This window comes from Dipodomys merriami, unplaced genomic scaffold (genome assembly GCF_024711535.1).
Source record: "Dipodomys merriami isolate MVZ:Mamm:240054 unplaced genomic scaffold, mDipMer1.0.p SCAF_57, whole genome shotgun sequence".
Taxonomy (NCBI): domain Eukaryota; kingdom Metazoa; phylum Chordata; class Mammalia; order Rodentia; family Heteromyidae; genus Dipodomys; species Dipodomys merriami.
The window spans coordinates 1,004,113-1,030,452 of record NW_027206146.1 but is presented as its reverse complement, the minus strand read 5'-3'; the positions used below and the strand labels follow the sequence as shown (position 1 = coordinate 1,030,452).

General features: G+C 60.1%; 3 protein-coding genes across 7 annotated transcripts; 2 read left to right on the top strand and 1 right to left on the bottom strand.

The window, feature by feature from the left end:
- The first annotated feature begins 4,290 nt into the window (after nt 1-4,290).
- On the top strand, nt 4,291-8,939 carry Sbk3 (SH3 domain binding kinase family member 3). The gene is made up of 4 exons (XM_070000441.1): nt 4,291-4,958; nt 5,351-5,501; nt 5,952-6,154; nt 7,494-8,939. The coding sequence occupies exons 1-4, from the start codon at nt 4,713-4,715 to the stop codon at nt 8,217-8,219; spliced, it is 1,326 nt and encodes a 441-aa protein (XP_069856542.1). The 5' UTR covers nt 4,291-4,712; the 3' UTR covers nt 8,220-8,939.
- Nucleotides 8,940-10,074: 1,135 nt separating this feature from the next.
- Sbk2 (SH3 domain binding kinase family member 2) lies at nt 10,075-13,601 on the top strand. 5 transcript variants are annotated; one of them, XM_070000435.1, is made up of 4 exons: nt 10,075-10,162; nt 11,340-11,652; nt 12,002-12,204; nt 12,687-13,601. In XM_070000435.1, the coding sequence occupies exons 2-4, from the start codon at nt 11,400-11,402 to the stop codon at nt 13,266-13,268; spliced, it is 1,038 nt and encodes a 345-aa protein (XP_069856536.1). In that variant the 5' UTR covers nt 10,075-10,162; nt 11,340-11,399; the 3' UTR covers nt 13,269-13,601. The 5 variants fall into 5 exon arrangements, with proteins under 5 accessions (XP_069856536.1, XP_069856537.1, XP_069856540.1 ...); XM_070000436.1 differs by having other exon boundaries at nt 10,134-10,162; nt 10,949-11,652; XM_070000439.1 differs by having other exon boundaries at nt 10,138-10,162; nt 11,309-11,652.
- A 2,984-nt stretch (nt 13,602-16,585) lies between these two features.
- On the bottom strand, nt 16,586-26,226 carry Ssc5d (scavenger receptor cysteine rich family member with 5 domains). Its single transcript, XM_070000630.1, has 13 exons — nt 26,154-26,226; nt 25,680-25,706; nt 25,040-25,348; nt 24,761-24,874; nt 24,535-24,648; nt 23,917-24,225; nt 23,443-23,760; nt 22,904-23,074; nt 21,510-21,827; nt 19,954-20,436; nt 19,566-19,880; nt 19,158-19,325; nt 16,586-18,235 (listed from the first exon to the last, which is right to left on the bottom strand). Exons 1-13 carry the CDS (start codon nt 26,176-26,178, stop codon nt 16,800-16,802), a joined length of 4,107 nt encoding a protein of 1,368 aa, XP_069856731.1. The 5' UTR covers nt 26,179-26,226; the 3' UTR covers nt 16,586-16,799.
- Between the last annotated feature and the right edge of the window lie 114 nt (nt 26,227-26,340).

The following is a 26,340-nucleotide window of genomic DNA, read 5'->3' as shown; positions in this document are numbered from 1 at the left end:
AGCAGCAATGGTGGGATACGGGCCAGGCTCAGAGCGGCCGGGCCAAGACGAGCTGTGGTTTGTGACTGAGCAGAACTATTAGAAAGCTGTTTACAAAATAAGCAGGTGAAAATAATATTGATGACGTCTTTAGCTCTGTCAGTACCATTGACAGATGCCCAGAAGTGTGAGGTTTGGTTTATTGGCTGTGAGACAGGCTCTCTCTCCATAGGTAAAGCAGGCTGGCCTTGAACTATCAGATCTGTTGTCCCAGCCTCAGGAGTACTGAGATTACAGGCATGTGTCACCATGACTGATGGTAGCTGTGTTCTATAAAGGCACCCGGGCCACCGAATTAGCCACTTCTGAAGTCCTGCCCCTAGGGAAGGAGAGGGTCAGGTTCCTGACTGACGGACCACATTTTCATCACCCAGTCAATACATAGCCTTGTTGATTGGTGTGTTTCTATTTAAAGACACATTTTTTCCCTCTCCTTTGGCAGTACTGGGAATTGAACTCAGCACCTCTTGATTAAGTGCTCTACTTAAGATACACATACACACACACACACACACACAAACACACACACACACACACACACGCACTCTTTGCTTTTCGTTTGTTCCTCAGATAGAATTGCACAATTTTACCCATCTGGCCTTGGAACATGATCCTCCTATTTCCACTTCCCTTGTGGGCTGGGATTACATGCATGCACTACCAGAACCTTTAAAACATATGGTGCTGATTCACTGGCATTGAGCCCATGGTCTCACACTCGGGGCTACAGTGAAGCCCTGAATGAGCTTACCTAACATCCAGATTCTTCAGCTTGGGGTTTGGGGACCTCGAAGAGCATGTTAGCTCTCTACCCTGCTGATAAGCTATAAAGATTCCAAATTAAAAAAAAAGAAAAAAGAAAAAAGCCAGGACTACTGACACGTAACCACCATTCAGGAGGGGATAACAGGCCATAAGGCCTGTGTAGGGGATCACCAAACCTGACCAAAAGTGAGCCAAAAGGGTTAAGATCCTATCTGAAAAATAAACTATAGCAAAAAGAGTTGAGTAATTGGCTCAAGTTGTAGAGTACCTCAGAGCTTAGAGTTCAAGTCCCAGGATTACAAAAGTGCTCTGGGTCTGAACTATGATGAAATCTCATTTTGCACAGGAGAAACTGAGGCATGGGAGCAGTGGGACCCTACCCGATGGTCCACTGATCACTCAGCCTGCAGGAAAGGAAGTTGGGAGAGAGGGTCAGAAGAGGACCTGGGGGATGGGCAGGCACTGGGGACAGGTGGGAAGGCCTGATGCTGGGGCCCAACTTGAGAGAGGGGCGTGTGTGCTCGGGCCGGCCACACCTGTGTGCCGAGGTCACTCCGGGTGACCCCACGGAGTAACACTGCTAAATGGGGAGGTGCAAAGCCTGCTGGATCACTGGTGAGCCTCTGGGGGAGGATGGCCACCTCGGTCGGCTCCAGAGGCCCAGGTGGCAGCCTCCCTAGCCTGACCTTCAGCCCCGGGCCCCGGCCCATCCTACCCTGTACAGGAGCAGCTCAAGAGCTGCCCAGAGGCGCAGGGGCTCCGGACCTCATGGAGCTCTGGCTCTGGGGCCAACAGCTTGCCTCTCTGTGCCTCGGTTTCCTTGCCAGTCCCTGGGACTCAGGGCTTGTTAAAGAACTTCTGCAGCCCGACGTTGGTGGCTCACGCCTGTCAGCTACACAGGAGGCTGAGATCTGAGGATCACAGTTCGAAGCCAGCCCACACAGGAAAGTCTGTGAGACTCTGATCTCCAATAAACCACCTGAAAACTGGAAGTGGTGCTGTGGTTCAAGTGGTAGGGTGGTCGCCTTGAACTGAAGAGCTGAGGAACAGCACCCAGGCCCAGAGTTCAAGCCCCACGATCAACTAACTAACTAACTAACTATCTAAATAAATAAATATCAGTAATGGCCAGGCACCAGGGGCTCATACCTGTAATTCAGCCTACCCAGTAGGCTGAGATCTGAGGGTCATGGTTTGAAGCCAGCCCAGGGAAGAAAGCCCTGGAGACTCTTATCTCGGACTGACTTCAAATCTTGATTCTCCTAGCCCCAGCCTCTTAGTAGCAAGGTTTACAGGGGTGAGCCACAGCGTCTGGCTCTGGCTAGGATATCCCAAAGCAGACACCAGTGTGTCATTTGCCTTAACAAAGTCTGTGTTAACTGGGTGCCGGTGGCTCATGCTACTCAAGAGGCTGAGATCTGAGGATTGAGGTTTGAAGCCAACCAGGACAAGAAAGCCCGTGAGAATTCTATCTCCAATTAAATCGGCAAAAAGCTGAAAGTGGAGATATGGCTCAACTGATAGAAAGCTAGCCTTGATCAAAATAGCTACCTGGGAGTGTAAGGCCCTGAGTTTGACCCCCACAACTGGTGTGCATGCGCATGCATGTGCATGTACACACACACACACACAAATTGTGTGTGTCCCCCCAAGGAAACGAGGCCCCCATGAATGTGGCTGGTGGTGGCACTGTTCGGTAGTGGCTCCGACATCGTATCCTGTCTAGATTGTTTGGTAGTGGCTCTGCATCCATCGGTGCTGCGTTCTGTGTTTCTACACATTCCCAGCTTTTCAAAAACTGTGCATGGCTGGAAGGTGGCTCAGTGGTAGAGTGCTTGGCTTGCACGCATGAGGCTCTGGGTTCGATTCCTCAGCACCACTTAAGCAGAAAAAGGCAGAAGTGGCACTGTGGCTCAAGTGGTAGAGTGCTGGCCTTGAGCTGAAGAGCTGAGGGAGTGCCCAGGCCCAGAGTTCAGGCCCCACAACCGACAAAAAAAAAAAAAAAGACCTATTCCAAAAACTGTGCAGGGAAATTCTCCCCGCATGGCCTTCACTGTCACAGCTCCTGGGGGGTGATGCAGCATCCAGTGGAGCCTTCCAGAGCTTTCCAGTGCCGGCCATGGGTTATTAATAGCAGGCTGTAGTGGTAGTGGAAACTCGAGGCCGTGTTTGCGTGAGTCACGGCCCTGGCTCAGCCCACTCTGACATGGGCTGAGATGGCCTGCCTCTCCGAGCCTCAGTTTCCTGCTCTGCATACTGGGAATACATCTGGACCCTTTGGGAGACTAGGAGTGTGGCCCCACCCCCTATACCACATCAGGGTCAGGCAGGGTTGGAGAACATGGAAATCTCCTCCAGGGAGAGGCACCCAGCTCCACAGCTCCCAGCTCTGGGCACAAAGGGAAGAGTGGAGCCCTGGGTCTGAGGGAGGAGGCCAGGGTATGGACCACTGAATCTAAGGGAGAAGATGGAGTCTGGACCCCTGGGTCTGAAGGAGGAGGCTAGAGTCTGGACTGCTGGTTCTGAGGGTGGAGGCTGGGCCTGGACCCCTGGGTCTGAGGGTGGAGGCTGGACCTGGACCCCTGGGGTCTGAGGGAGGAGGCTGGGGCCTAGACCCCTAGATCCAAAGGAGAAGGCTGCCTTGTCCACTAGATCTGAGGGAGAAGGCTAGATTTTGGACTTCTGGGTCTGAGGGAGGAGGATGAGGTGTGGACCCCTGGTTCTGAGGGAAGAGGCTGGATCTGGACCCCTGTGTCTGAGGGTGGAGGCTGGGGCCTGTACCCCTGTGATCTGAGGGAGGAAGTTGGGGCCTGGACCCCTGGATCTAAAGGAGGAGGCCATCTTGACCACTGGAGCTGAGGGAGGAGGCTGGATTTTTAGACTCCTGGGTCTAAGGGAGGAGGATGGGGTCTGGGCCCCTGGGTCTGAGAGAAGAGGCTAGGTCTGGACCCCTAGGTCTGAGGGAAGAGGTTGGGGTCTGGACCCCTGGTCTGAGGGAGGAGGTTGGGGCCTGGACCCTTGGATCTAAAGGAGGAGGCTACCTTGACCACTGGATCTGAGGGAGGAGGCTGGACTTTAGACTCTTGGGTGTGAGGAAGTTCAGACATGGTGTTAAGGAGCTGGGGAGCTTGACCCTGACCTCTGGTGTTTCCTGTTCACCCCCTGTGGAGGAAGCCTGTCTGAGCTGAGCCGGGTGCCCCCTCCTGTCTTCCCAGTGAGGGCTTGAAGGGTCTCCCCCTCTTCTCGCTGCCCTCAGGCCTGGCCCTTGGGGGTTCACAACAAGTTTTGTCCCCTCTGTCCTGGGCCCAGTGCCCAGAGTCCAAGCTGGTCTAAGTTTGGAAGGGGGAGGGAGGGAGGCGGCGGGTCAGGGGGGTGAGGGCAGCTCGGGGGACGGGATGTCTCTGTCTCTGACCTGTCACACACACCTCTCCCTGAGAAAGGGAGGGACAAACTCGGGGAGACAGAACAAAGAGAGGGGCAGAGACCCTGGGGGAGCGAGCAGGGAGACACAGGGGCCAGACGGAGGGTGGGGCCTCCCAGGGCTGGACTCCGGCAGAGTGAGGGGAGAAGCAGAGGGACCAGACCAACGGACTGCGCAGGAGAAGAGCTCACCCAGACCCCAGCGGGAGATAGAGGGTCGTGGCCAAAGAGACAAACTTACAGAGAGAGAGAGGGATTCAGAGACAGACAGAGAGATTGAGATAGCAAGAGAGGGACAGACAAAGACTGAGCAAGAGAGAGATTGAGAGACACAGTTTCAGAGAATGAGAGAGACAGCCAGAGGCAGAGGCCAGGAGACAGAGAGATTGAGGTAGCAAGCGAGAAACAGGAACAGAGGCGAGACTGAAAGCCAGAAATCCCTGAGGAAGGAGAGAGGCTTCCAGAAGTTGCAGCGAGGAGAAAGGAGAATGAGAGAGAAGCAGAGAGATGGGTGGGACCCCAGCAGCGGCATGCACCCAGGGGCTTCCAGAAAGGGAGAGACGAACCCTGTCCGACACTGGGGCCAGGGAGACCCTGGGCTAGCACCGGTGGGGTCGGGGTCCAGAGGGGCCGGCTGCAGTGTGGGAAGCCGGGACAGGGGGGGCTGGCCCACACTGGGCAGCCCTGAGATGGAGGTCAGGGCTCCGGAAACCTCAGAGGATGGGGACCCAGAGGTGAGAGGAGGGAGGAAGGACCAAGAAGACAGGGGGGGTGACGCAGAGGGACCCCAGACCCAGATGAGGGAGGACTCAGACACAGCAAGGCGGAAGCCCCCCCCCAAGGCAGTGCAAAGGCCCCACGGGATGCCCAGGAGGGACATGGGGGGGGTGCAGGCCCAGTAGGGGCTGGGGGGCTTCTGGGTACCTCCCACGGCTGGGGAGGTCAGAGGCTCTGAAACAATGAGCCCTTAACCCTGCCAGGACACAAAAACAGGTGGCTGTGAGTCACCGTGACTCACCCTCTCCTCTGGGGACAGTGACCACTGTCCCCGCTCCTATGGCTCAGCCTGGGGCCTCCCCCCCCCAGACCCTAACTCACACGCTGTCCGCCCCGTCCTCTCCCACAGGAGGACACAGCCGCGGCCCTCCAGCGCCTGGTGGAGCTGACAGCCCCCAGGGTGTCCCCGGTGAGGAGCCTTTGCATCCGGTACCGCCTTATCCGAAAGCTGGGCTCCGGCTCATACGGCCGTGTGCTGCTGGCGCAGCCTCGACACGGGGGTGAGTTCCTCCACGCGGGGCAGATACCAGGTGTCCACAAGGCAGGGCGAGCCCCAGGGAACGCACCTCACAAAGCCCTTGCAGCTCTTCTAAGATCCTCAGGTGTCAGGAGGCTGAGAGCTGAGGATCACAGTTCAATGCCAGCCCGGGCAGGAAAGTCTGTGAGTTTCTTAGGAATCAGCCAAAATAAAACCAAAACACAGAGATGAAGCTGAGGATCCAGGGCTGGAGTACCAGCCTTGAGGGAAAAGGCTGAGGGAGAAAACCCAGGCCCTGAGTTCAAACCCCAGGACCTGCACAGAAAAGAAAAGACCAAAAGAAACATGGGTCACCCATACCCTTACACCAGAGGAAAGGGCGGCCCACCAGAGTCCTGGGAGGAAATTACATAGCTAGCCTCAGGGGCCCAGCCGAGGAGTGCTCAGAGCCCCTCCTACCTGCGCCCCGCAGGCCCAGCTGTGGCACTCAAGCTCCTTCGTAGGGCCTCAGTCGCGAAAACCACCTTCCTGCGGGAGTTCTGCGTGGGCCGCTGTGTCTCCTCACATCCTGGCTTGCTGCAGACCCTGGGGGCGCCACTGCAGACACCCCGATATTTTGCCTTTGCCCAGGAGTATGCACCCTATGGGGACCTCAGCAGGATGCTTCAGGAAAAGGTGAGGTGCCTGGGAGAGGAATGTGAGGATGATCCCCACTCTGTCCCCAGGTCTCGTCCTAACCCCAGCACTGACCCCCCCATCAGTGCCCAACCCACACCCACCCCAAGCCTCTAAACACCTCCCTGTGCTGTCTCGACACAGCCCGTGCCTCCATCCATACACCAGCCTGTGGGGCAGGCCGTTGGATGGGCATCGTGACACTCGGGGTTCTAGTTGGCATTAGGGCCAGGAGTAGGGCTGCAAATGGGGTGGGGGTGGGAAAGGATGGGGTGCAGACAAGGGCAGAGACAGCAGAGGATGAGTAGGGTGGGTCCCCAGGTGGCCCTGAAGATGGGCGTTCAGAGGTAGCCTCTTGGAAAGACACCAGGTCAAGACGGAGTATAGGAGATTCTAGATCCTCTCTACTTTGAAGATTAGCGGGTGGGGTATTTTGGGGACTTTGTGTTGGAGATAGGATTATGGATAAATGGAGTGGAAGGAGGAAAGATAGATGGATGATTACATACATGCAGAATGGAAGGATGAATGTGTGGATAGATGGACAGATGAATGGATGGATGAAAAGATGGATCGATGATGAGTAGATGCAGGGGGTGAGTGGATGCACAGATGGATGGAGGATGAATAGATGATGGATTGGATTGGGTGATAAACAGGTGATGGATGGATTGTTGGATGGATGGATGGATGGTGGATGGATGGATAGACGGATGGATGAGTAGAGGGGTGGATCGATGAGTAGGTGGATGGATGGTGGATGGATGGATAGGTAGATGGATGGATGGATGGTGGATGGATGGATGGATGGTTGAGTGGGTGGATAGATGGTGGATAGATGGGTAGATGGATGGATGGATGGATGGATGGATGGTGGATGGTGGATGGATGGATGGGTGGACGGATGGATGGGTAGATGGACGGATGGATGGATGGGTGGGTAGATGGATGGATAGTGAGTGGATGAACAGATGGAAGGATGACCTGGATGGTCCATTTAGAAGAGATGGAAGGAATGCTCAGAGTTGAGGAACAGGGTTGCAAGGGGGGGGGCACAGGGAAGGGGGGTAGGGGTCATTGGAGGAATCTAGAGAAAAAGCGCTCCTGGCCGGCATTGGGGATCCAATGAGGAAAGCATCAGCAGTGCTTGGGGGTGCAGGCCCTGGGTGTTGATCTGAACAAGGCCTGGGGTGTCTGGGGAAACTGAGGGGAGCCGTGAGCCCTGGTTCTGGACCCCCAAGTCCCAGGAGTCAGAATCTCTAGGAGTCCACAGCCTTTCTGGAAGGCGCTGAAGGAGCTGAGCCTGCCTGCCTTTCCTCCCCCCACCCCCATCCCCCAGGGCCTCCCGGAGCCGATGGTGAAGCGGGTGGCAGCCCAGCTGGCTGCAGCGCTGGACTTCCTCCATGGCCGGGGGCTGGTGCACGCAGATGTCAAACCGGACAACGTGCTGGTCTTTGACCCAGCCTGCAGCCGCGTGGCTCTGGGCGACCTAGGTCTGACCCGGCCAGAGGGCAGCCCCGCCCCGGCCCCACACATGCCACTGCCCACCGCACCCCCTGAGCTCTGCCTGCTGCTGCCACCAGATACACTGCCCTTGCGGCCCGCCGTGGATGCCTGGGCCCTGGGGGTGCTTCTCTTCTGCGCCGCCACGGCCTGCTTCCCGTGGGAAGTGGCGCTGGCCCCTGACCCTGAGTTTGAGGCCTTTGCCCACTGGATGACCACCCTGCCCCGGCCCCCACAGCCGCCGCCCCCCTGGGACCAGTTCGCACCTCCGGCCTTGACCTTGTTCCAGGGGCTTCTGGATCTGGACCCTGAGACCAGGAGCCCCCCATTGGCCGTCCTGGAGGTCCTCGGGGATGACTGGGGATTGGAGGGGGGTGGAGGCGGACTTGGGGTCTTGGGGAATGAGTGCTATGAGGAGGAAGAAGAAGGAGGATCAAGCTTGGAGGAGTGGACGGAGGAGGAGGAGGACAAGGACGAGGAGAACGAGGACGAGGAGGAGGAGGAAGGCAGCGGTGGCAGGAGACTGAGCACAGGTCAGAACAGCCCTCAGCCAGGCGACTGAGACAGGTGGCCAGGACCGGGCCCAGGGCCCCTCTCGAGCCTCAGGGCCACCTGGAAAGGCAGATGGCTGTTCCCAGGATGAGAGACAGGATACATTCCAGCTCCCCAGTGCAGGCTGGACCTGAGCAGACGAGCCTCCACAGTGAGGACTTGGAAGTCGGAGCCTCCAGTCCCTCCTAATGGCATCTTTCCTCGGGGACCCTTCTCCTCTCCATCCCCAAGGGTCCCTTTCTGCCCTGCGGGGAAGCCAGATGCCCCTGTGGGCTCTGAGGGGTAACGACTCACCCCTGCAACTGCGGCAAAAAATCCCAACTTCAAGGGTCCCACATCATGCTGGCCTCTCCGCTTCTCTCATTTTCTGAATGTAACTCACACACACACACACACAAACACACATACACACACACACGCACACACACATGCACACATGCACGTTGTTGCTGGGCCAGCAGGTGTCTGCACACCTTGTTACCCCCCACCTGCTGCCCGTTCCCCCTCTCCTAGCCCCCACCCCAGCTCTGAAGCAACCCCAGTCCTCTGTGTCTTGTGTTCTGGGCAGCAGTGTACCTCCATGCTAGGCCTCTAGCACCCCGTGAAGAGCTGAGAATGAGGAAGTGCTCCTCCCACACCAGGACCTTGCTCTGTCTACACTGAGAAGCAACTTCACTAAAAGGGCTGTGACAGGACCCCGGACCCAACAAAGGAGCTGATAGGGGGGTCATCAAGGGTGGAATAAATATCCTTTAAAAAAAAAATCTTGCAAATGTTTTGTATGGCTCTGGGCTGCAGCTCAGTGGCAAAGCGCTTGCCTAGCAAGAGCAAAGTCCTGGGTTCGATCTCCAGCACCGAAAAAGAAGACACACACACAAAACAGTTAACTAATGTTTCGTGCGGATGCTGGGCAGGTTTACATAGGGCAATTCAACATGATCTTCCTGCAACTTTTTGGTAAAAGTAAAATAATAGCAAAAATCTAAACATCAAAGTGCGCTTGAGGAATCGCATCCCCAGAGGCTGGGGTATTTGGTGGAGCAGCTGTCCCCCAGTTGCTTGGCCACCTGCTGCCCCCATGTCCTGGGTTCTGAGGTCATCCTCACTGCATCCTTCTGGAATCTCGTTATATCATCCTGTCCTCAGGCCCGGCCCTGGCAACAGCCTGACAGCCCTCCCAGAACGCCTGAATGGATCTGTCCTCAGGGCAGTGCAGGGACCATGGGGTCCCTCCATCACCCGCACAGGCTGTGGAAGCCCCAGAACTCACCTGGTAAATGGCAGGGGAGACATATCCAATGCATGTGCTGCCCACCGACTGCCCTGAATGACCAGTCTTGCGGCCCCAGAATGATATAAATACCCAAGCAGGCTGGGAGCCAATGGCTCCTTGTCATCCCAGCTACTCAGGCAGCTGAGATCTGAGGATCATGGTTCAAAGCCAGCCCAGGCAGGAAAGACCATGAGACTCTTATCTCCAATGAACCACCAGAAAACCGGAAGTGGCGTTGTGGCTCAAGTGGTAGAGCGCTCGTCTTGAGCTGAAGAGCTGAGGGACAGAGTTCAAGCCCCATGACCCACAAAACAAACAAACAAATAAGTAAATAAATAAATATCCAAGCAGTCCTGGCAGAAAAGTGGTTCCCCACTTCTGAAGGGAAGTTGGACCCCTTGGTCTGAGGGAGGAGGCTGGGGCTGGACCCCCAGGTCTGAAGGAGGAGGGCTCAGCCCCCTGAATCCGGGGCACTTGCCTGACCACTGTCAGTTCTAGGATTCAACACATGAGGTCGCTCAGCCCCTGGCGGGGGCAGAAGGGGCGTGGCTGGGGGTGGGGCCTTACGACCCCCAAGATGGGGCGGGCCTTGCCGCTGGCCCTGGCCTTGAGCTTGGGGCACTGACTGCAGCCTTCGCAGCTGCACTGGGTCAGGCGAAGGTCGGCTGCGCTGAGCCCAGGTCAGCAGTGGGGTAGGGCTGAATGGCCATGGAGGGCGGCACTTGAGCAAGGACAGAGAAAGCAGAGTCCTGGGCCTGTGGAGGCCTCATGGGCTGCACTGTGCAGCTGTGGGGTGCAGCAGTATCTGGGGATGATTACAGGACCCTAAGTGCTGTGAGCTGAACAGGGTTCCAGGGTGGGAGTGGGCTAGACCTGGACCCCTAGGTTTGAGGGAGGAGGCTGGGGTCTGTACCCCTGGGTCTGAGGGAGGAGGCTGGGGTCTGCACCCCTGGGACTGAGGGAGGAGGCTGGGGCCTAGACCTCTGGGTCTGAGAAAGGAGACTGGGGTCTGCACCCCTGGGACTGAGGGAGGAGGCTGGGGTCTGAAACCTGGGTCTGAGGGAGGAGGCTGGGTCTGCACCCCTGGATCTGAGGGAGGAGGCTGGGGTCAGGGCCCCTGGGTCTGAGAGAGGAGGCTGGGGCCTGGGCCCCTGGGTCTGAGAGAGGGGCAGCCTGCTGTGAGTGCTGGACCACAGACCTGATGGCCCTGGGGCCCCACCAAAGTGGCGGCCTGAGCAGACTTTGGGCCTCAGGGCTCTGGAGAGCTTCACCCGCCCGGGGGCAGAGAGCACCTGTTGGTTCTTTGGGGGAGAGGCTGATGTCCACCCCAGCTCAAGTCTGTTTGCTTTGGAAACAAGGTGGGGGTGTCTCAAGTGGCCTGGTTCATCTTTCACCCTCAGGGTGGCAGGAGGGACCTTTTGCTTGACCTCACTCACACCAGCTACTGGTCTTCATCATTCCTGCAGGCCTCTTATCCAGAGGAACTCAGAGTCCCAATGGGAACTGGCAATAAGCCCCCAGCCTAGCCTGTCCCTCCTCCCTCAGACCCAGGGGCTCCAGACCCCTCCCCACCTCCCTCAGACCCAGGGATCCAAGCCTCAGCCTCTTCCCTCAGACCTGGGGGTCTGAGCCCCAGCCTCCTCCCTCAGACCCAGGGGTCCAGGCCTCAGCCTCCTCCCTCAGACCTGGGGGTCTGAGCCCCAGCCTCCTCTCTCAGACCCAGGGTTCCAGGCCCCAGCCTCCTCCCTCAGACCTCGGGGTCTGAGCCCCTCCACACCTCCCTCAGACCCAGGAGTTCATACTCCAACTCCAGCCTCCTCCCTCAGACCCAGAGTTTTAAGTCCCCTGCCCCTTCAGCCCTGCGCCCAGGCCTGGTGGGAGCCGAGTGCAGTGCTGCCCGTGTCTGGCGTTACAGCAATGCCAGGCAAAAGGCCGGAGGCTGGGCATGAGGAGGTAGAGGCTGTGGAGGACGGCGCTGAGGAGGGCCTGGGAGGCCTCACCCTGGAGGAGCTGCAGCAGGGCCAGGAGGCCGCCCTGGCGCTGGAGGACATGATGGCCCTGAGCGCACAGACCTTGGTCCACGCGGAGGCGGACCAGCTCTACCAGGAAGTGCGCCCCCTGGGCCAGGGCCGCTTCGGCCGCGTCCTGCTGGTCACGCACCGGCAGAAAGGTATTAGGTCCTGGCCTGGCGGTGGGGTGCTGCTGGAGTGGGGGGCCTGGTGGGAAGGAAAGTGAACCATGTCTGAGAAATACAGGGGATCAGAATCAGGCCTTACCTGTCCCGCTCCAAGCTGCGAGCTCTGGGGAGTGCCTTTAATACCTGCACCCTAGCTGATTCTGTTGGCAATGTGACTTCCTACATGATTGTTTCCTTAGGGAGGCGCCTATGTAAAACAGGGGATCTTTGAACCCCAGCCTGTGATGGGGGGCCAGCCAGCCTGACCCTGGAGGAGCAGGGCAGCTGGCCCGCGCAACCCCAGACTCCCGGACAGCTCCCACTTTGTCCCTGTTGTCCCAAGGCACAGCCCTGGCACTGAAGCGGCTCCCAAAGATGTCCACGTCGCTCCGCGGCTTCCTGTATGAGTTCTGCGTGGGCCTCTCGCTGGGCACACATCCTGCTATCGTAGCCGCCTATGGCATTGGCATTGAGTCAGCTGACTCCTACAGCTTCCTGACGGAGCCAGTCCTGCATGGGGATCTCATCTCCTTCATCCAGCCAAAGGTGGGTAAGGAGGCGGGCATGGAATCTTGCTGGGGCTCACAGAAGCGCCCTGAACAGTGTGGACCCCAAGAATCACAGTCAGGGGCTGGGAAGGTGGTTCAGTGGTAGAGCGCTCTCCTTGCATGCATGAGGCCCTTGGTTCGATTCCTCAGCACCACATAAGCAGAAAAAGCTAGAAGTGGGGCTGAGGGTCAAGTGGTAGAGCACTAGTCTACAGTTGAAGAGCTGAGGGACAGAGCCCAGGCCCCACGACCGACAAAAAAAAAAGAAAAGAAAAGAAAAGAAAAGAAACCAAGAATCACAGTCGCTGCGCTTGGCCTCACTGGTCCTGACTCCAGCACCCCCCCACACCCCAGGTGGCAGGGCTCTCCCCACTGACCTCCTCGGCTCCCTCTGGGGCTGGGGGAAGGCTGAGGGTCCCCTTGGGTGGCCCTGAGCAGCTGCAGGCCCTGACCCCTGACCTCTGACTCCTGACCCCACAGGTGGGCCTCCTGCAGCCGGCCTCGGCTCAACGCTGCGCCACCCAGCTGGCCTCTGCCTTGGAGCACATCCATGGCCAAGGCCTGGTGTACCGTGACCTCAAGCCCGAGAACGTGCTGGTGTGCGATGCTGCCTGCTGCCGCATCAAACTCACTGACTTCGGCCACACTCGGCCCCGGGGGACGCTGCTGCGCCTCACGGGGGCCCCCATCCCCTACACGGCCCCTGAGCTCTGCGCCCCCACCCCGCTCCCTGAGGGGCTGCCCATCCAGCCCTCCCTGGATGCCTGGGCGCTGGGCGTCCTGGTCTTCTGCCTCCTCACCGGCTACTTCCCCTGGGACCAGCCCCTGGCCGAGGCCGACCCCTTCTACGAGGACTTCCTGGCGTGGCGGGCCTCAGGCCAGCCCCAAGACCGGCCGCAGCCGTGGTTTGGCCTGGCTCCCGCTGCAGATGCTCTCCTGTGGGGGCTGTTGGACCCCCACCCCCGGAAGAGAAGCCCTGTGGGATCTGTGGAGGCCTACCTGGGGCAGCCCTGGCGGTGGCCAGAGGGAAAGGCTGAGGGGCTGGAGGAGGCCGGGAACTGAAGAGGCCACAGCCTCTCCCCACTCCCCATCTTTCTTCTGCCCTCATCCTCCACACTGCTGCCCTCCCTGGGTCTTGGCGGGCCTCAGGCCTCCCTGTGTCCCATGGTGCAAGGCCTGGTCTACAGTGGGCAGCCGGGAAGGCTTAGGCGGGAAGTGACCCCGTCTGGGGTAGCACTGCCTCCACTGCAGGCCCCTCAATGCTAGGTGCTGCCCTCCAGCCCTCCTCCTCCAGCCCTGCCCTCCTGTAGGGCTTCATGGCTGCCCATCTCCCTCGGCCTTGCGCCTCTGCTTTGCCCACTGTGCTCTCTGCAAATAAAACCCATCTGGTGTGTGGCTGTGGGTTTGTTGGCTGGGGAAAGATTAGGGGAGAGAGATCAGAGCTGTGTGTGTGTGTGTGTGTGTGTGTGTGTGTGTGTGTGTGTGTGTGTGTGTGTGTGTGTGTGTGTGTGTGTGTGTGCATGCACGCGTGTACAGGAGACCTTGAATCTGTGTGCGTGCCCAGGGCACACAGCGCACTTGGGGCTGGGTGGGGAAGGTCAGGCAAGGCGCCTGGCGCCTGGGCCCTCCCCTTCCCTCCCCTTCTCCATGCCTTCCCTGGCCCGGCCCATCTGGCAGCCACCTTGTTTGCAAACACTCTCTCTTCCTCTCCGTGCCCTGCTTGGCCCGGGACAGGAGCCGGGCTACAACTCAGGGCTGGATCAGGTGCCCCCCTCTGCCCAGCCCTGCAAGCACCCACGTGGCCTGCCCTCCAAGGACCCTTTGTGCCTAGGTTCCAGCCACAACAGCTGGGATACTGTCCTGGCCGGACGGGTGTTGGGGGGGGGCCTTCCTGGAGCAGGAGGTGTCTGGAGAGTGGGGGATACAGCCGCCACCTCCCCATGGGTCTGAATGTGTCCTTGGGAGGTGGCTGGGATGGCCGAAGGCGGGGAGGGGCCACGGCTGTGGGGCAGGGCGCTGTGCTGTGTTAATTGGTGATGACAGCTGAGGATGGTGGTAGTGATGGCGCCCCCCCCCCCCCCCGCCACTAAGCAAGGCCTGGCTGGCAGCAGTGTGCAGCTAGTCAGTTCCCAGGGTCTCCTCTCTGCTCATGGACCCCACTCTGGCCGTTGCTGGCAGACAGGGCAGAGGGGCAGGGGCAGCTCATCCAGGCACCTCCACAAACTCGCGTGGGGGTTGTTCCGGTCTGTCTGTGAACCTGAAGCCCTCTGGCCCTGACTCAATGTTTGTTGCCCTTGCTGCTAAACAGCAGGGGACACCCCTCCACCACACCCCCCCCCCCAGAGTGGCAGAAGTGAAGGTGTGAGAGTACGTGTGGGAGGGAGAGCTGGGGTGTGCATCTGTGTGCACGTGCACATGCATGTTTGTGTATGTGTGCATGCAAATTGTGAATGGTGTCCTGGCTGGTGTTTGTACTGCTGAGCTTGCTAGGTCTACCCAGCTACTGTTCTGGGTGCTGCAAACTGGTGGGCAAAGACATAGCTCAGCTGTCCTGGGCCCCGTGGGAGGTGGCCAGGCCCAGGGCCAGGGAACGGGCTGGACGCCCGTCCTGGCTGTAGGCCCTGGGGCCAGATGTTTGGGCTTAGCTGCCTGGCCAGGCAGGGATCGAGTGACTGGACAATTAGGTATGGATGGTTGGGGCTGGCAGAAGGCAGCCGGGGTGGGGGGGATGGAAGGCCCAGCCTCCCACAGTCCCCCACCTCACCCCGGGCCTGCAGAGCACGGCTGCCTGAACCCTAAGCTGGGCTTGTGGGAACTTTGGCAGGGAAGTGAGCCAGAGCCAGACTCGTCTGTTCCCATGTGGAAAGGGAAAAGCTTGTCTTATAAGCTGGGGTGCAGCCCTGTGATGTCCTGATGAACTGGGACAGGAAAGGGAGGGTGTCCTGCACACACTGCGCCCTGCATCCCCACCCAAGCCGACCAGTTCAGGGAAGACCATTCGCCCATCTACCAAGACCCTCCCAGAATTACCCAGCTCTCTGTCCCACAAGTAACTGGACCCAGCTGGCCTTTGCGCCAACCTCTGTCGCCTTCAGTGACCTCTGAGCCACACTCTGGCTGAGAAGAGGATGTGGTGGCAGCGGTGATTCCTGTGAGAGGTGGCAGGAGCCAGATCTGGGTGGGGACTCTTCTTGTTACCCTCCAATTTATAGACCGGCACACAAGATCAGAGATGCAAAGGGGCGTCCTCAAGGCCACTCAGAGGGACAGGAAGTTGTGCAAGTCTTTCATTGGAACCCTAAAACAAGATCCAAGCAGGGAAATGTCTGTCTTGTTCTGGGATCAAGTCTCAGCCCTGCTGTGTGACTGCAGGCCTGTGCCTGTCCTCTCAGAGCCTGAGTCCCTTCTAAAATGGGGATCAGCCCCTCTCTCACAGGGCTGGACAGAGCATATCAGGAATCTGCATGGCTGTGGACATGGAGAAGCACACTCAGAGGCACTCTGGCTAAGTGTGCACATGGCCTTCCACACCCACTCATTCTACCCTCACAGTCACCCTGAGGGGCCTGGTCCAATTTTACAGAGGAGAATATTGAGGTTCACGGACAGGAGGAAAACTAGCAGCTTCCCCCCTGCTAGACCTGGCCCAGCCAGGGCTTGAGGCCAGCCGCTGTCCCACAGGAGTGTGTCTGTCCCCAGCAGACAGGGCTGGCTGCCCACCATGGGCCCTGCGTGTCCTGGGACCCCGCAGCCCTGTCCCCCTCTGCACCGTGGTGTTCAGGTCCATAAAACAGGACAGTAGATCGTTCTTGAAGCTGACCACAAGGCCAGGCACTCCCTAAGTCCACTCAAAGACTTGCTTACCATCCAGCCATTGCCACAGTCCCACGAGGAATCAGCTATTATTACCCCCTTTTATAGGCAGGGGATGTGGACTGAGGGGCACAGGGACCGGCTCCCACCCATCCTGGCCAGGCTGAACCTGGCCTCATCCCCATCTGCTGCACTGTGGAAGCAGAACCATCCCCAGCAGGTGCTGATGAAGATGGGTGACACAGAGCCTGACCCTGGAGCTCCCACAGATAGACAGGTGTCATGGTGGTGGGGGGGGGGTGCCGCTCACTCCAAGATGCCCGCGAAGCCAGGCAAGGCGGCGTGCACCTGTGCTCCCAACACTTGGGAAGCCGAGGCAAGAGAATCGCAAGTTCATAGCCAGCCTGGGGCACAGACTGAAATCTCTCCTCCCTGATGTCACTGGGAGCTCCCTATCACAATCGTCATCATGATTCCCATCAGCACAGCCACCTTCATCAGTCACTGTGCGAGCCACCATAGTGTCATCTGCTAATCATCACCACCACCACCAGCTTCATCACCACCTTTACTGACACCATCACCGCCATCACGTTCATCATTTCACATCACCGTCACGATCATGCATGGCACTGGCAGTGTGCATGAATCAAGATCAATCTGATTCTCTCTCCAGAGCCCACCTAGGCCACCAGAAACATCCTTCACTCTTGTTTGTAATTGAATGCTTTTTTTTTTTTTTTTCTTGAGGAGACCTGAAGCCTCCAAGTTCTGGAGTGCTCACACGTCTCCCCTCAGAGGCCTCTCCTCCTCAGGGGTGGTGACAGGGGGCCCAGGGGTTCTGGGAGGCCATGTCACCTCCGCCAGCCTCTTTACAGCCTCCCCCAGCTGCCCCAGACCCTGGGCAGCCTCTACCAGCTGGACTAGGCCCAGTCCCAAGGCCTGGCGCTCCTGCCGGTCCTGTTCCAGAGCCCAAGTCAGCCTCTGCAGCTGCCCCCCCACCTCCCGCACTGCAGCCACCAGCTCTGCCAAGGCAGGGGGCTCACAAGCCATGACCCTGACAGGGGGTGCCGGGGCCACACAGGGACCAAGGGGACCCGGGCTCAGGCCCACGGTTATCTGTTCAGGGGAGTCCAAGGGCTGGGCTGAGGGGGCCGGGTGGGGACCCGAAATCACAGTGGGGTCAGAGGCCGAGTGGAAACTCTGGGTGGGAGGTTGGCTTGATCTAGGAGCCTGGCTTCTGTACTGTTTCGGGTTTTCAGGAGATGTGGGGTCTGCGCTGGAGGATGCAGAGGACTCAGAGAGGCTGGGCTCTGCAGCTACCCAGGCCTCAGGGCTCGGCCTCTGAGACACAGGATTGGGAGGAGACCCCGTAGATGGCATCAATGAGATGTGCAAGCTGGGTGGGGCCCTCAGAGGTGGGGTGGCAGAGGAAGGTTCTGTCCTCAGTGGGGCTGGGAGGGAATTACCGGTGGCCACAAGAGTTGGGGTAGAGCCTAGAGTACTGGTAGAGGGTGTGGTGGGGGACGGCTGAGGACTGGTGTTGGGGTGGGTAGTCGTGGGGTGAGGGGTCGTGGAGGTGTGAGGGGTTGTGGAGGGGTGGGTGGTCGTGGGGTGAGGGGCTGTGGAGGGGTGGGGGGTCGTGGGGTGAGGGGTCGTGGAAGGGTGGGTGGTCGTGTGATTAGGAGTGGTAGAAGGGTGAGGGGCTGTGGTTGGGTGGGCGGTCCTGGGATCAGAGGTCGTGGTGAAGTTGGGGGTAGTGAGGGTTGGGCTGGAGGAGAGGTCTGGGGAGCCAGAAGGTTCTGGGACCGCAGTGGGGGTGTGTGGCATGTCAGACCCCGGGGGCAGCTCGGGGGTAGGGAAAGAGGGCATCTCTGGGGACAGTGTAGGGGCATGGGAGGCCGGCGGGGTGGAGGGGTGCCCCGGGGCCAGCGCCGGAAGCCCCCCGGAGTCGGGGGTGGGCAGGGCCAGGCCAGGCCACGCTGGGAAGGGCCAGCCGGCGGCGGACGAGGCGTCGGGGGGATCCCCAGTCACCTCCTGCTTTTCGGTCGTGCTGGGGAGGAATCGTGGCGTGGAACCCGAGGTCAGCGGTGGGCTGGAGGGCCGCAGCCAGCCGGAGGAGGGCGACGGGGTCGGGGTCGGGGTCCGGGTCGGGGTCGGGGCCGTGGCTGGGGCCACTGTCCGGACAGGGCTGCGCTGCCGCTCACGCGGGGAACCTGTAAGGGCACAGGACCGGGTTCCGTGGTCAGCCTGCCCCGCCCACCAGGAACCCACCAATGGGCAGCCAGCCTGACCTCCAGAAGCCCACCAATGGGGGCGTCGGTAACGTCAGGAGTCGCCGGCAGACGTGTCCCGCCCCCAGTTTCCCGCCTCACCGGCGCTCGGGCGCCCCCTGGCGGCCGCTGCTCGGAAGGCGCGCACATAGGCGAGAGCAGAGCCAGAACAGTGGACCCAGAGAAGAGGGCGGTGAGGAACCAGGGGTCTCAGGCATGGGGGGAGACACTTCGGGGTGCAGAAACAGCAGAGGGTCGGTTTTAGGGCGATGCAGGAAGGGGTGATTTAAGTCCCACTTTTGCCTGTTGGGCCTAGGACCCCGGTCCCATCTGAGGAGCTGCAGGGACAGCTGTGCGCTGTTACGACCCAGGACTCGAAGCCAGCGCTGACTTCTCTCTTTCTGGGGTTATGCTTACAGAGCCTTGTGCTAGACAGCCATGCCTCCCATTTTCTACACAAGGGTCTTGTTAAGACAGTTCCCCATACTACACACAAGGCAGGGTAAGTTCAAGAACCCAGGCAGGCAGGGCGCCAGAGGCTCACACCAGTAATGCGAGCCGGTCTGAAGCCAGCCTGGGAAGGAAAGTGCACGAAACTCCGATCTCTAAGTAGCCAGCAAAAAAGCCAGTAAAGCTGTGGTTCGACTAGTAGAGCGCCAGCGTTGAGGGGTAAAGCTAAGGGACAGTGCCCAGGCCTTGAGTTCAAGCGCCAGGACCAGCACAAATGTATGGAGGTGGGGAGGGAGGGAGAGGAGGGGCCCAGGATGGGTGTCAGAGCCGCTCAGGAGTCCAGGGTTCCAGGGACTCCCACAGACTCCCTGACTGGTGGGGAGGAAGGCCTGAGCTCCTGGTCCAGCGCCCTCACCTGTGTGTGGTGGGCGCCGTACTGCTGGGGATGGGGCTCTGGGGTGCTGGAGGGTGCCCCAGGAAAGAGTGCGTCCAGGCCCCACTGCTGTGGTGGTCTCTTTGCCCAGGTCCTCTCCTGAGGTGGGGTCCCAGGTCCAGGAGGGGTAATCATGGTCATCTGTGTAACCTTGGGAGAACAGGGCAGCCATTGACAGGCTCCTGACCTTCTGAGGGATCCCGAGCCCCTGCCGGGCCCCGCCCCTTCCAGCCCCGCCAGCCCACCGGCTCCGCCCACTGGTCCCGTGCCACCTGCCACCAGCCCGCCCCGTCCCTGCAGCCCCACCCATCCTCCACTGGCCCCACCCTCTGCTGGCTGCCACACCCAGTCAGTCACGCCCCCCCAGCCGGCCCGCGGGTCCCCCCATACCCGTGCAGGTGAGCCCCACGTCTTCCTCGTGGTCGCAGTTGTGAGTGCCCCACGGCCCAGAAAGGCATTCAATCAGCGAAGTCTCGCTGCCCTTACAGCCCAGGTCGTCCAGCCAGATAGGCCCCGATCCCGGCCCGTAGTGGGTTTTACCCACCCGGGGCCGGACATTTCCGCAGCCCAGTTCCCGGCAGACCACGTCCGCGTCGCGTAGGTCCCAGCTGTCATCGCACACGGTCCCCCAGCGCCCGGCGTGCCACACCTCCAGCCGGCCTGCGCACCTGCTGGGCCCATCGGCCAGACGAAGCCGGAAGGGACCTGGGGGTGGAAGGCTTGTGGGTCAGGAAGGGCGGTAGCCTCCCCGCACCCCCACCTCTTCCCTGCCACTCACCTGACTCCCCGGGGGCACTAGTGAGGGAGGGGGAGAGGTCGCTGGGTGATTCTGAAGATCTTTCTGGAGTCTGGGCAGAGGGCTCCAGGGAGGACCCCTCTCCAGGGGCCAGTCTGTGGGGAGTCGCGGGGGTCAGCCTTTCGGAGGGCTCCGAGGTTGGCTCTGGGAAGGCCGTGGTGGTGCGGGGTGTGGCGGTCTGCGAGGTTGGCTCTGGGGGACTCTGGGTTCCTCTGGCGCGTTTTGTGATTGGCACCCTGGGGGGCTGAGGTGTCGGTCTCTTGGCATGTTTAGTCACCCACTTCCTGGTACTCTTGGGTGTTTTCCCCGGTGCCTTAGTGGTGGTTTTCTCCAGCTCACGGGGGGTCAGACTGGCAGAGGGCTTGGTGGCCAGGTCTCCTGGAAGCCACACATCCTGATCCCGACCCGGCCCAGGGAGCCAGCTCCAGCTGAAGGGGTCTGAGATGGTGTCCAGGCCAGGGGTCCCTGGTGGAGAGGGCGAGGGGAGGAAAGAGAAGGCATCACCAGACACGGTGGTGAGATTGGATGTCACCCAGGGCCCTCTGCCTCAGCCAGTCCCCAAATTCCCATTTAGTTGTTAACTCTTCACTAGTTCATATCTCACATCTCTTATCAGATGGTGTAGGCCTGTAATCCCAGCTCCTCAGGAGGCTGAGATCTGAGGATCTGAGGATCTGAGGTTAAAGCCAGCCCAGGCAGACTTCATCTCCAATTAGCAAGCAAAAAACTGCAAGTGGAAGCTGGGCACCGGTGGCTCACACCTGTAATCCTAGCTACTCAGGAGGCTGAGATCTGAGGATCGAGGTTTAAAGCCAGCCCTGGCAGGAAAGTCTGGGAGACTCTTATCTCCAATAAACCACTAGAAAACCAGAAGTGGTGCTGTGGCTCAAGCGGTAGAGCGCTCGCCTTGAGCTGAACACCACAGGGACAGCTCCCAGGCCGAGTTCAAGCCCCATGACCAACAAAACAAAAAACCAAAAAAAACCCTGCAAGTGGAGATGTGTCTCCAGCCAGCCAGCCTTGAGCAAAAGAGTTCAGGGACAGGGACAGACCCTGAGTTTAAATCCCAGTTCGAGGACCAAAAAGAAAGATGTAAACCAATAAATGAGGAAGTAAATAAATACCAAATATCTGAGCCTAGTGTCACCAACCGAAACTTTCTTTTTTTGTTTTGCCGATCCTGGGGCTTGAACTCTGGGCCTGAACACTGTCCCTGAGCCTCTTTTTGTTCAAGGCCAGCACTCTACCACTTGAGCCAAAGCTCCATTTCCAGCTTTTTTGAGTAGTTAATTGGAGATAAGAGTCTCACAGACTTTCCTGCCTGGGCTGGCCTTGAACCACGATCCTCAGATCTCAGCCACCTGAGTAGCTAGGATTCCAGGCATGAGCCACCAGTACCTGGCCCAACAAGAACTTTCTATGTAGTTAGAATGCGGCTACCTGTGTGAAAACTGGCTGGGACTTAGGAGGCACCAATGAACTCCTGTCCCATCTCCAGGAAGCCCTCCAGGCATGGCCAGATGGCTGGGGGTCCTCACCTACGCAGGTGACCCCAACATCCTCATTGTGAGCGCAGTTGTGCTTTCCCCAGGGAGCCGTGGGGCAGTCAGACAGCGAAGCCTCTGTCCCCACGCAGGCTACATCATCCAGCCAGATGGGGCCTGCACCCCAGCCAAAGCGGCCTGCCGTGGGGTCTGGCTGCCGAGGGCCCTCGCACCCTAGCTCCCGGCAGACCACGGCTGCGTCCCGCAAGTCCCAACTGTCATCACACACAGTCCCCCAGCGCCCGCTGTGCCACACCTCCAGCCGGCCGGAGCACCTGCTGGGCCCGGCCACCAGGCGCAGCTGTGGGGCACCTGGGAGAGAGAAGAGGCAAAGATCAAAGGCTGGGACTCCACCCAGCCTCACTCTTCCTTCTGCCCACTCTGCTTTCCATCTCAGCTCTCCTTCCTTCTGTCCTACCTCCCTCCCGTAATCCTAGCTACTATGGAGGCTGAGATCTGAGGATCAAGGTTTGAAGCCAGCTGGGGCAGGAAAGTCACTTTTGTTTTTTTTCTGCCAGTCCTGGAGCTTGAACTCAGGGCCTGGGCGCTGTCCCTGAGCCTCTTTTGCTCAAGGCTAGCGCTCTACCTCTTGAGCCACAGCACCACTTCCAGCTTTTTCTGTGTATGTGCTACTGAGGAATGGAACTCAGGGCTTCATGCATGCTAGGTGAACACTTTACTGTTAAGCCACATTCCCAGCCCGCTATCTTTTTTTTTTCACTCAAGTCTAGTGCTTTGTCATTTGAACCACAGTTCTACTTCATGAGCATTTGTACTCAAGGCTACTGCTCTACCACTTGAGCCACAGTTCCACTTACAGCTTTTTGGTGGTTAATTATAGACAAGAGTCTCATATTGCTGGGCGCTGGTGGCTCATGCCTATAATCTTAGCTACTCAGGAGGCTGAATCTGAGGATCAAGGTTCAAAGCCAGCCCAGGCAGGAAAGTCCATGAGACTCTTTTTTTTTTTTTTTTTTTCTTTTGGTCTGTCATGGGGCTTGAACTCTGGGCCTCTGTTCAAGGCTAGTGCTCTACCACTTGTGCTACAGCGCCACTTCTGGTTTTCTGGTGGTTTACTGGAGATAAGAGCTCTGTCATGTCTTTCCACAAAGTTGGGCTGAAGTCTCAAATCTTGCTCTGGTGCTCCTGCCCCTCCCCACTGACTGTGCCTTGGTCTCCCTGCCCTACCCCACGGGGGTTCATCTGCTTAGTGAGGTGAAGTGAGTGGCCGGAGTGAGAGCCCTGGAGATGATGAGTGCGGGCTTCAGACTAGAGCGGCACTCTCAAAGCAGCAAACCCAGCATGGCCTGAGTTCCACTCCCTACCTATGCCAGAGCCCCTCCCCTGCAGGGCTGTCACCTCTGAGGACAGGGAGGGACCAGACTCACCTGCTTCAGGCCCAGGTTCCAGAGGGACTGTGGGAGAGGCCGGAGGAGGGGTGCTGCCTGCTGAGCCTGGAGTTGGTGTGACCAAAGGGGGTCGGGGCAGTGCCTCCCTGGGTGCTGAGCCATTGCTGCCTGCAGCAGGGGCCGTGGGGGGCGCGAAGCCAAGGGGCATACCTGGGGTGGGGAAACAAAGATGGCTGCCACCCTGTCCCCTGACACAGCCTGAGCCTCCCATGCCCTGGCAGGTGGGCAGGAGAGAGGAGTAAAGCCAGGGGAAGGTGGGGAGGGTGGAGGGCCAGAGGCTGGCTTCTGCCTGGATATAGGAGGCCAGGCAGAGGGCTGAGCCTGCACCTGTGTGGGGCTGCCATTTGGGGTTGGGTCATTCTCTACCGGCCCTATTTGAGCAGGAGCACACTGCGGAGTGGTGTCCCTGCCTGCTGCACGCATAAAAATGCCTCCAGCCAGGTACTAGCGGTTCACACCTGTCATCCCAGTCACTTGGGAGGCTGAGCTCCTCCTCTTGGACCCTTGTGCCCCCTCACCATCACATACGGCACCCGCATCCTCACGATGGTGGCAGTCATGCTGGCCCCAGGGCCTGGCTGGGCAGAATCTCAAGGCCGTCTCGTTTCCCCGACACCGGAGGTCATCCAGGACAATGGGGCCCGTGCCCTCCCCAAAGAAGGCGCCCCCGGGGGCAGCCAGCGCAGCCCCGCAGCCCAGCTCCCGGCAGGCCACCGACGCATCCCGCAGGTCCCAGGCGTCGTCACACACGGAGCCCCAGCGCCCGCCGTGCCACACCTCCAGGCGGCCTGCACAGCCGTGGGGGCCATCGGCCAGGCGCAGCCGGGGCGTGGGGCCTGCAGAGATGGGGAGGGAGGACAGGGAGACTCTGGAGGAATGGGTGGGTGAGCAGAGGGAGTTCCACCCACAGGAAACAGGAAGAGGAAGAGAAAGGAAGGTGCCCCTGAGCAGTCACTCACTGACCCTGGCCACACGGGGAGGGGCCCGCGTACCTGTGCAGACCAGCCCTGCATCCTCGCTGTGGTCGCAGTTGCTCCGGCCCCAGGGGCTTCGCGGGCAGTCGCGGAGGGCCTGCTCACCCCCTCCACACCCCACGTCATCCATCCACACCGGCCCCGTGCCGGGCCCAAAGCGAGCGCCCCCGGGGGCGGCCAGTGCAGCCCCGCAGCCCAGCTCCCGGCAGGCCACCGCCGCATCCCGCAGGTCCCAGCCGTCGTCACACACCGTGCCCCAGCGCCCACCGTGCCACACCTCCAGGCGGCCCGTGCAGCTGTGGGGGCCAGAGACCAGGCGCAGACGCTCTGGGGGGACAGATGGGGAGGACCAGGGATGGGGAAGATGGGCTGCATCTGAGCCCAACTTGGAGGAAGTGGCACCACCCGCCTGGGGAAACTGAGGCCTGGAAAGCAGAGAGGTCTGAGAGGTCAGGGAAAGAATCACAGTCTCAGTGGGCCACACACTAGGGCAGTGGAGAGGCCGTGCAGAAGATGGCTGGGTCTGGATCTCCAAGGTGGGGTACAGGAGACGCTGCAGCCAAAAACAGGCTATGGGGGTCCTCTACTTGGTCCAGCCCAGAGCCAGGGAGACTGGGGAGGCAGATGGGGTCTCACCCTGGCGGGGGGCTCCAGTGGTCAGTAGAGGGGCCCGGGTAGACTTGGCCTGTTTGGGCAGCCGGGGGCTCTTCTTCCGGGGGCTGCTCTGTGGGCTCCCGGCCTGGCGGGGGGCTGGGAAGGAGACAGGTTTCCAGTCAGATCTGGGGGCTTTCTGTGGGGTCTGGGCGAGGGGTCCCCATCCTCAGGGCTTAGCCAGGAGGGCTGGCACAGGGGCCGGCCTCACCATGGGTCGCCAGGGACTCCTCCGAACCAGGGCTCAGCTCCCCAGAAGGCCCCGGCCACAGCTCTCCTTCTGGGGGGGACATCGAGTGGTCTCCGGAGCTGGCAGCTCGCTGACCTAGAAGACAGACCCCGAGGGGCAGAGGCCGTCTCTGCCTATCACATAGGGGGGACCCATGGGGCAGGAGATGCCTGGGCCCCGGGGCATGGAACACACAGGGATGTGCAGGCTTGTGTGGGGGGGTAAGGCCTAGGGGTCCCCAGGTCATCATTGGCTCCTCACCTGCACAGACGACGCCTGCGTCCTCCTCGTGAGAACAGATGTGGGGCTTCCAGCCCCGGGGCAGGCACAGGCCCAGCTGTCCCTCACTGCCCCGGCAGGCTAGCTCACTGAGCCACACGGGGCCTGTGCCCTCCCCGAAGAAGGCGCCCCCGGGGGCCGCCAGCGCGGCCCCACAGCCCAGCTCCCGGCAGGCCACCGCCGCGTCCCGCAGGTCCCAGCCGTCGTCACACACAGTGCCCCAGCGCCCACCATGCCACACCTCCAGGCGGCCTGCGCAGCTGTGGGGGCCGTCGGCTAGGCGCAGCCGCTCTGGGGAGGAGAGGGGAAGAGGGCAAAGCTGTGACCCCCCCCAGCAGGACCATGGCTGAGGCCTGAAGCGGGGGAGGGGGGGCCCTCAAGGGCTGACAGGGGACTGTCCTACAGGATAACACCAGGGGCCGAGTCATCCGGGCTGCTAGACCAGCCTCCTGGGTGTTGAGGATTTTCCCAGGGATGTTAACCCTCCCCTCAAGGGACCCTGGTCAAGGTGCCCTGATCAGGTCCAGGGTGCGGAGGGGCAGGCCAGGACTCTCAGAGGTATGCTTGGGGCTGTGGGGGGCGAGGGGGGAGGGGGTCAGATGGGAGGAGAGGGGACACTTACCCACAGCCTGTATCCTCACCAGTACTGCTGCAGGGAGGTGGGAAGGTGGCATGAGGACACCCCCCCCCGCCCCCACATGCACAGTCCCCCACCCCACCCCCATCGCAGACATCCAGCCCTCCTGCACCTCAGGGCCAGAAATCCTCTTGCTGAGAAGTAGCAGACTCTGGGCACAGCACCAGGATTAGCTACAGATCCTTGGGGTGGGGCCCCAAATGCTTGGCCCCCAAAGTCAGAGCTGTGCCTATGATGCCCCCTGAGCTGGGGGCAATTCCTGGGCTTGCTGGGGCGGGAGGCGGGGGGGGGGGGGGAGCTGGCAGGCAGCGGGCTGAGTCCCTCAGCCAGCCAGATGTCAGGGCATCCCAGAGCCCCAGGAGCAGCATCAGGAAGCCCAACCCTAAACTGCATGAGCTAAGGGGTCAGAGGTGGGGGTCAGGTCCCCAGCTGCCCAGGGGGTGAGGGTGGATCACTCACCAAGGAGACAGGCCAAGACCCTCATGTTTGCAGATTCCAGGGCAGGGGACAAGGCAGGGTGAGAGGGAAGGAGGGCAGGGGAGGGCAGGGGAAGAGGAGGTGGCTTGGGAGAGGGAGGGAAGCGCCTGGCCTGCCGGCGCCCTGGACAGCAGCAGCAAGCAGGCTGGAGGCTTTGCCAGGAGGAAAA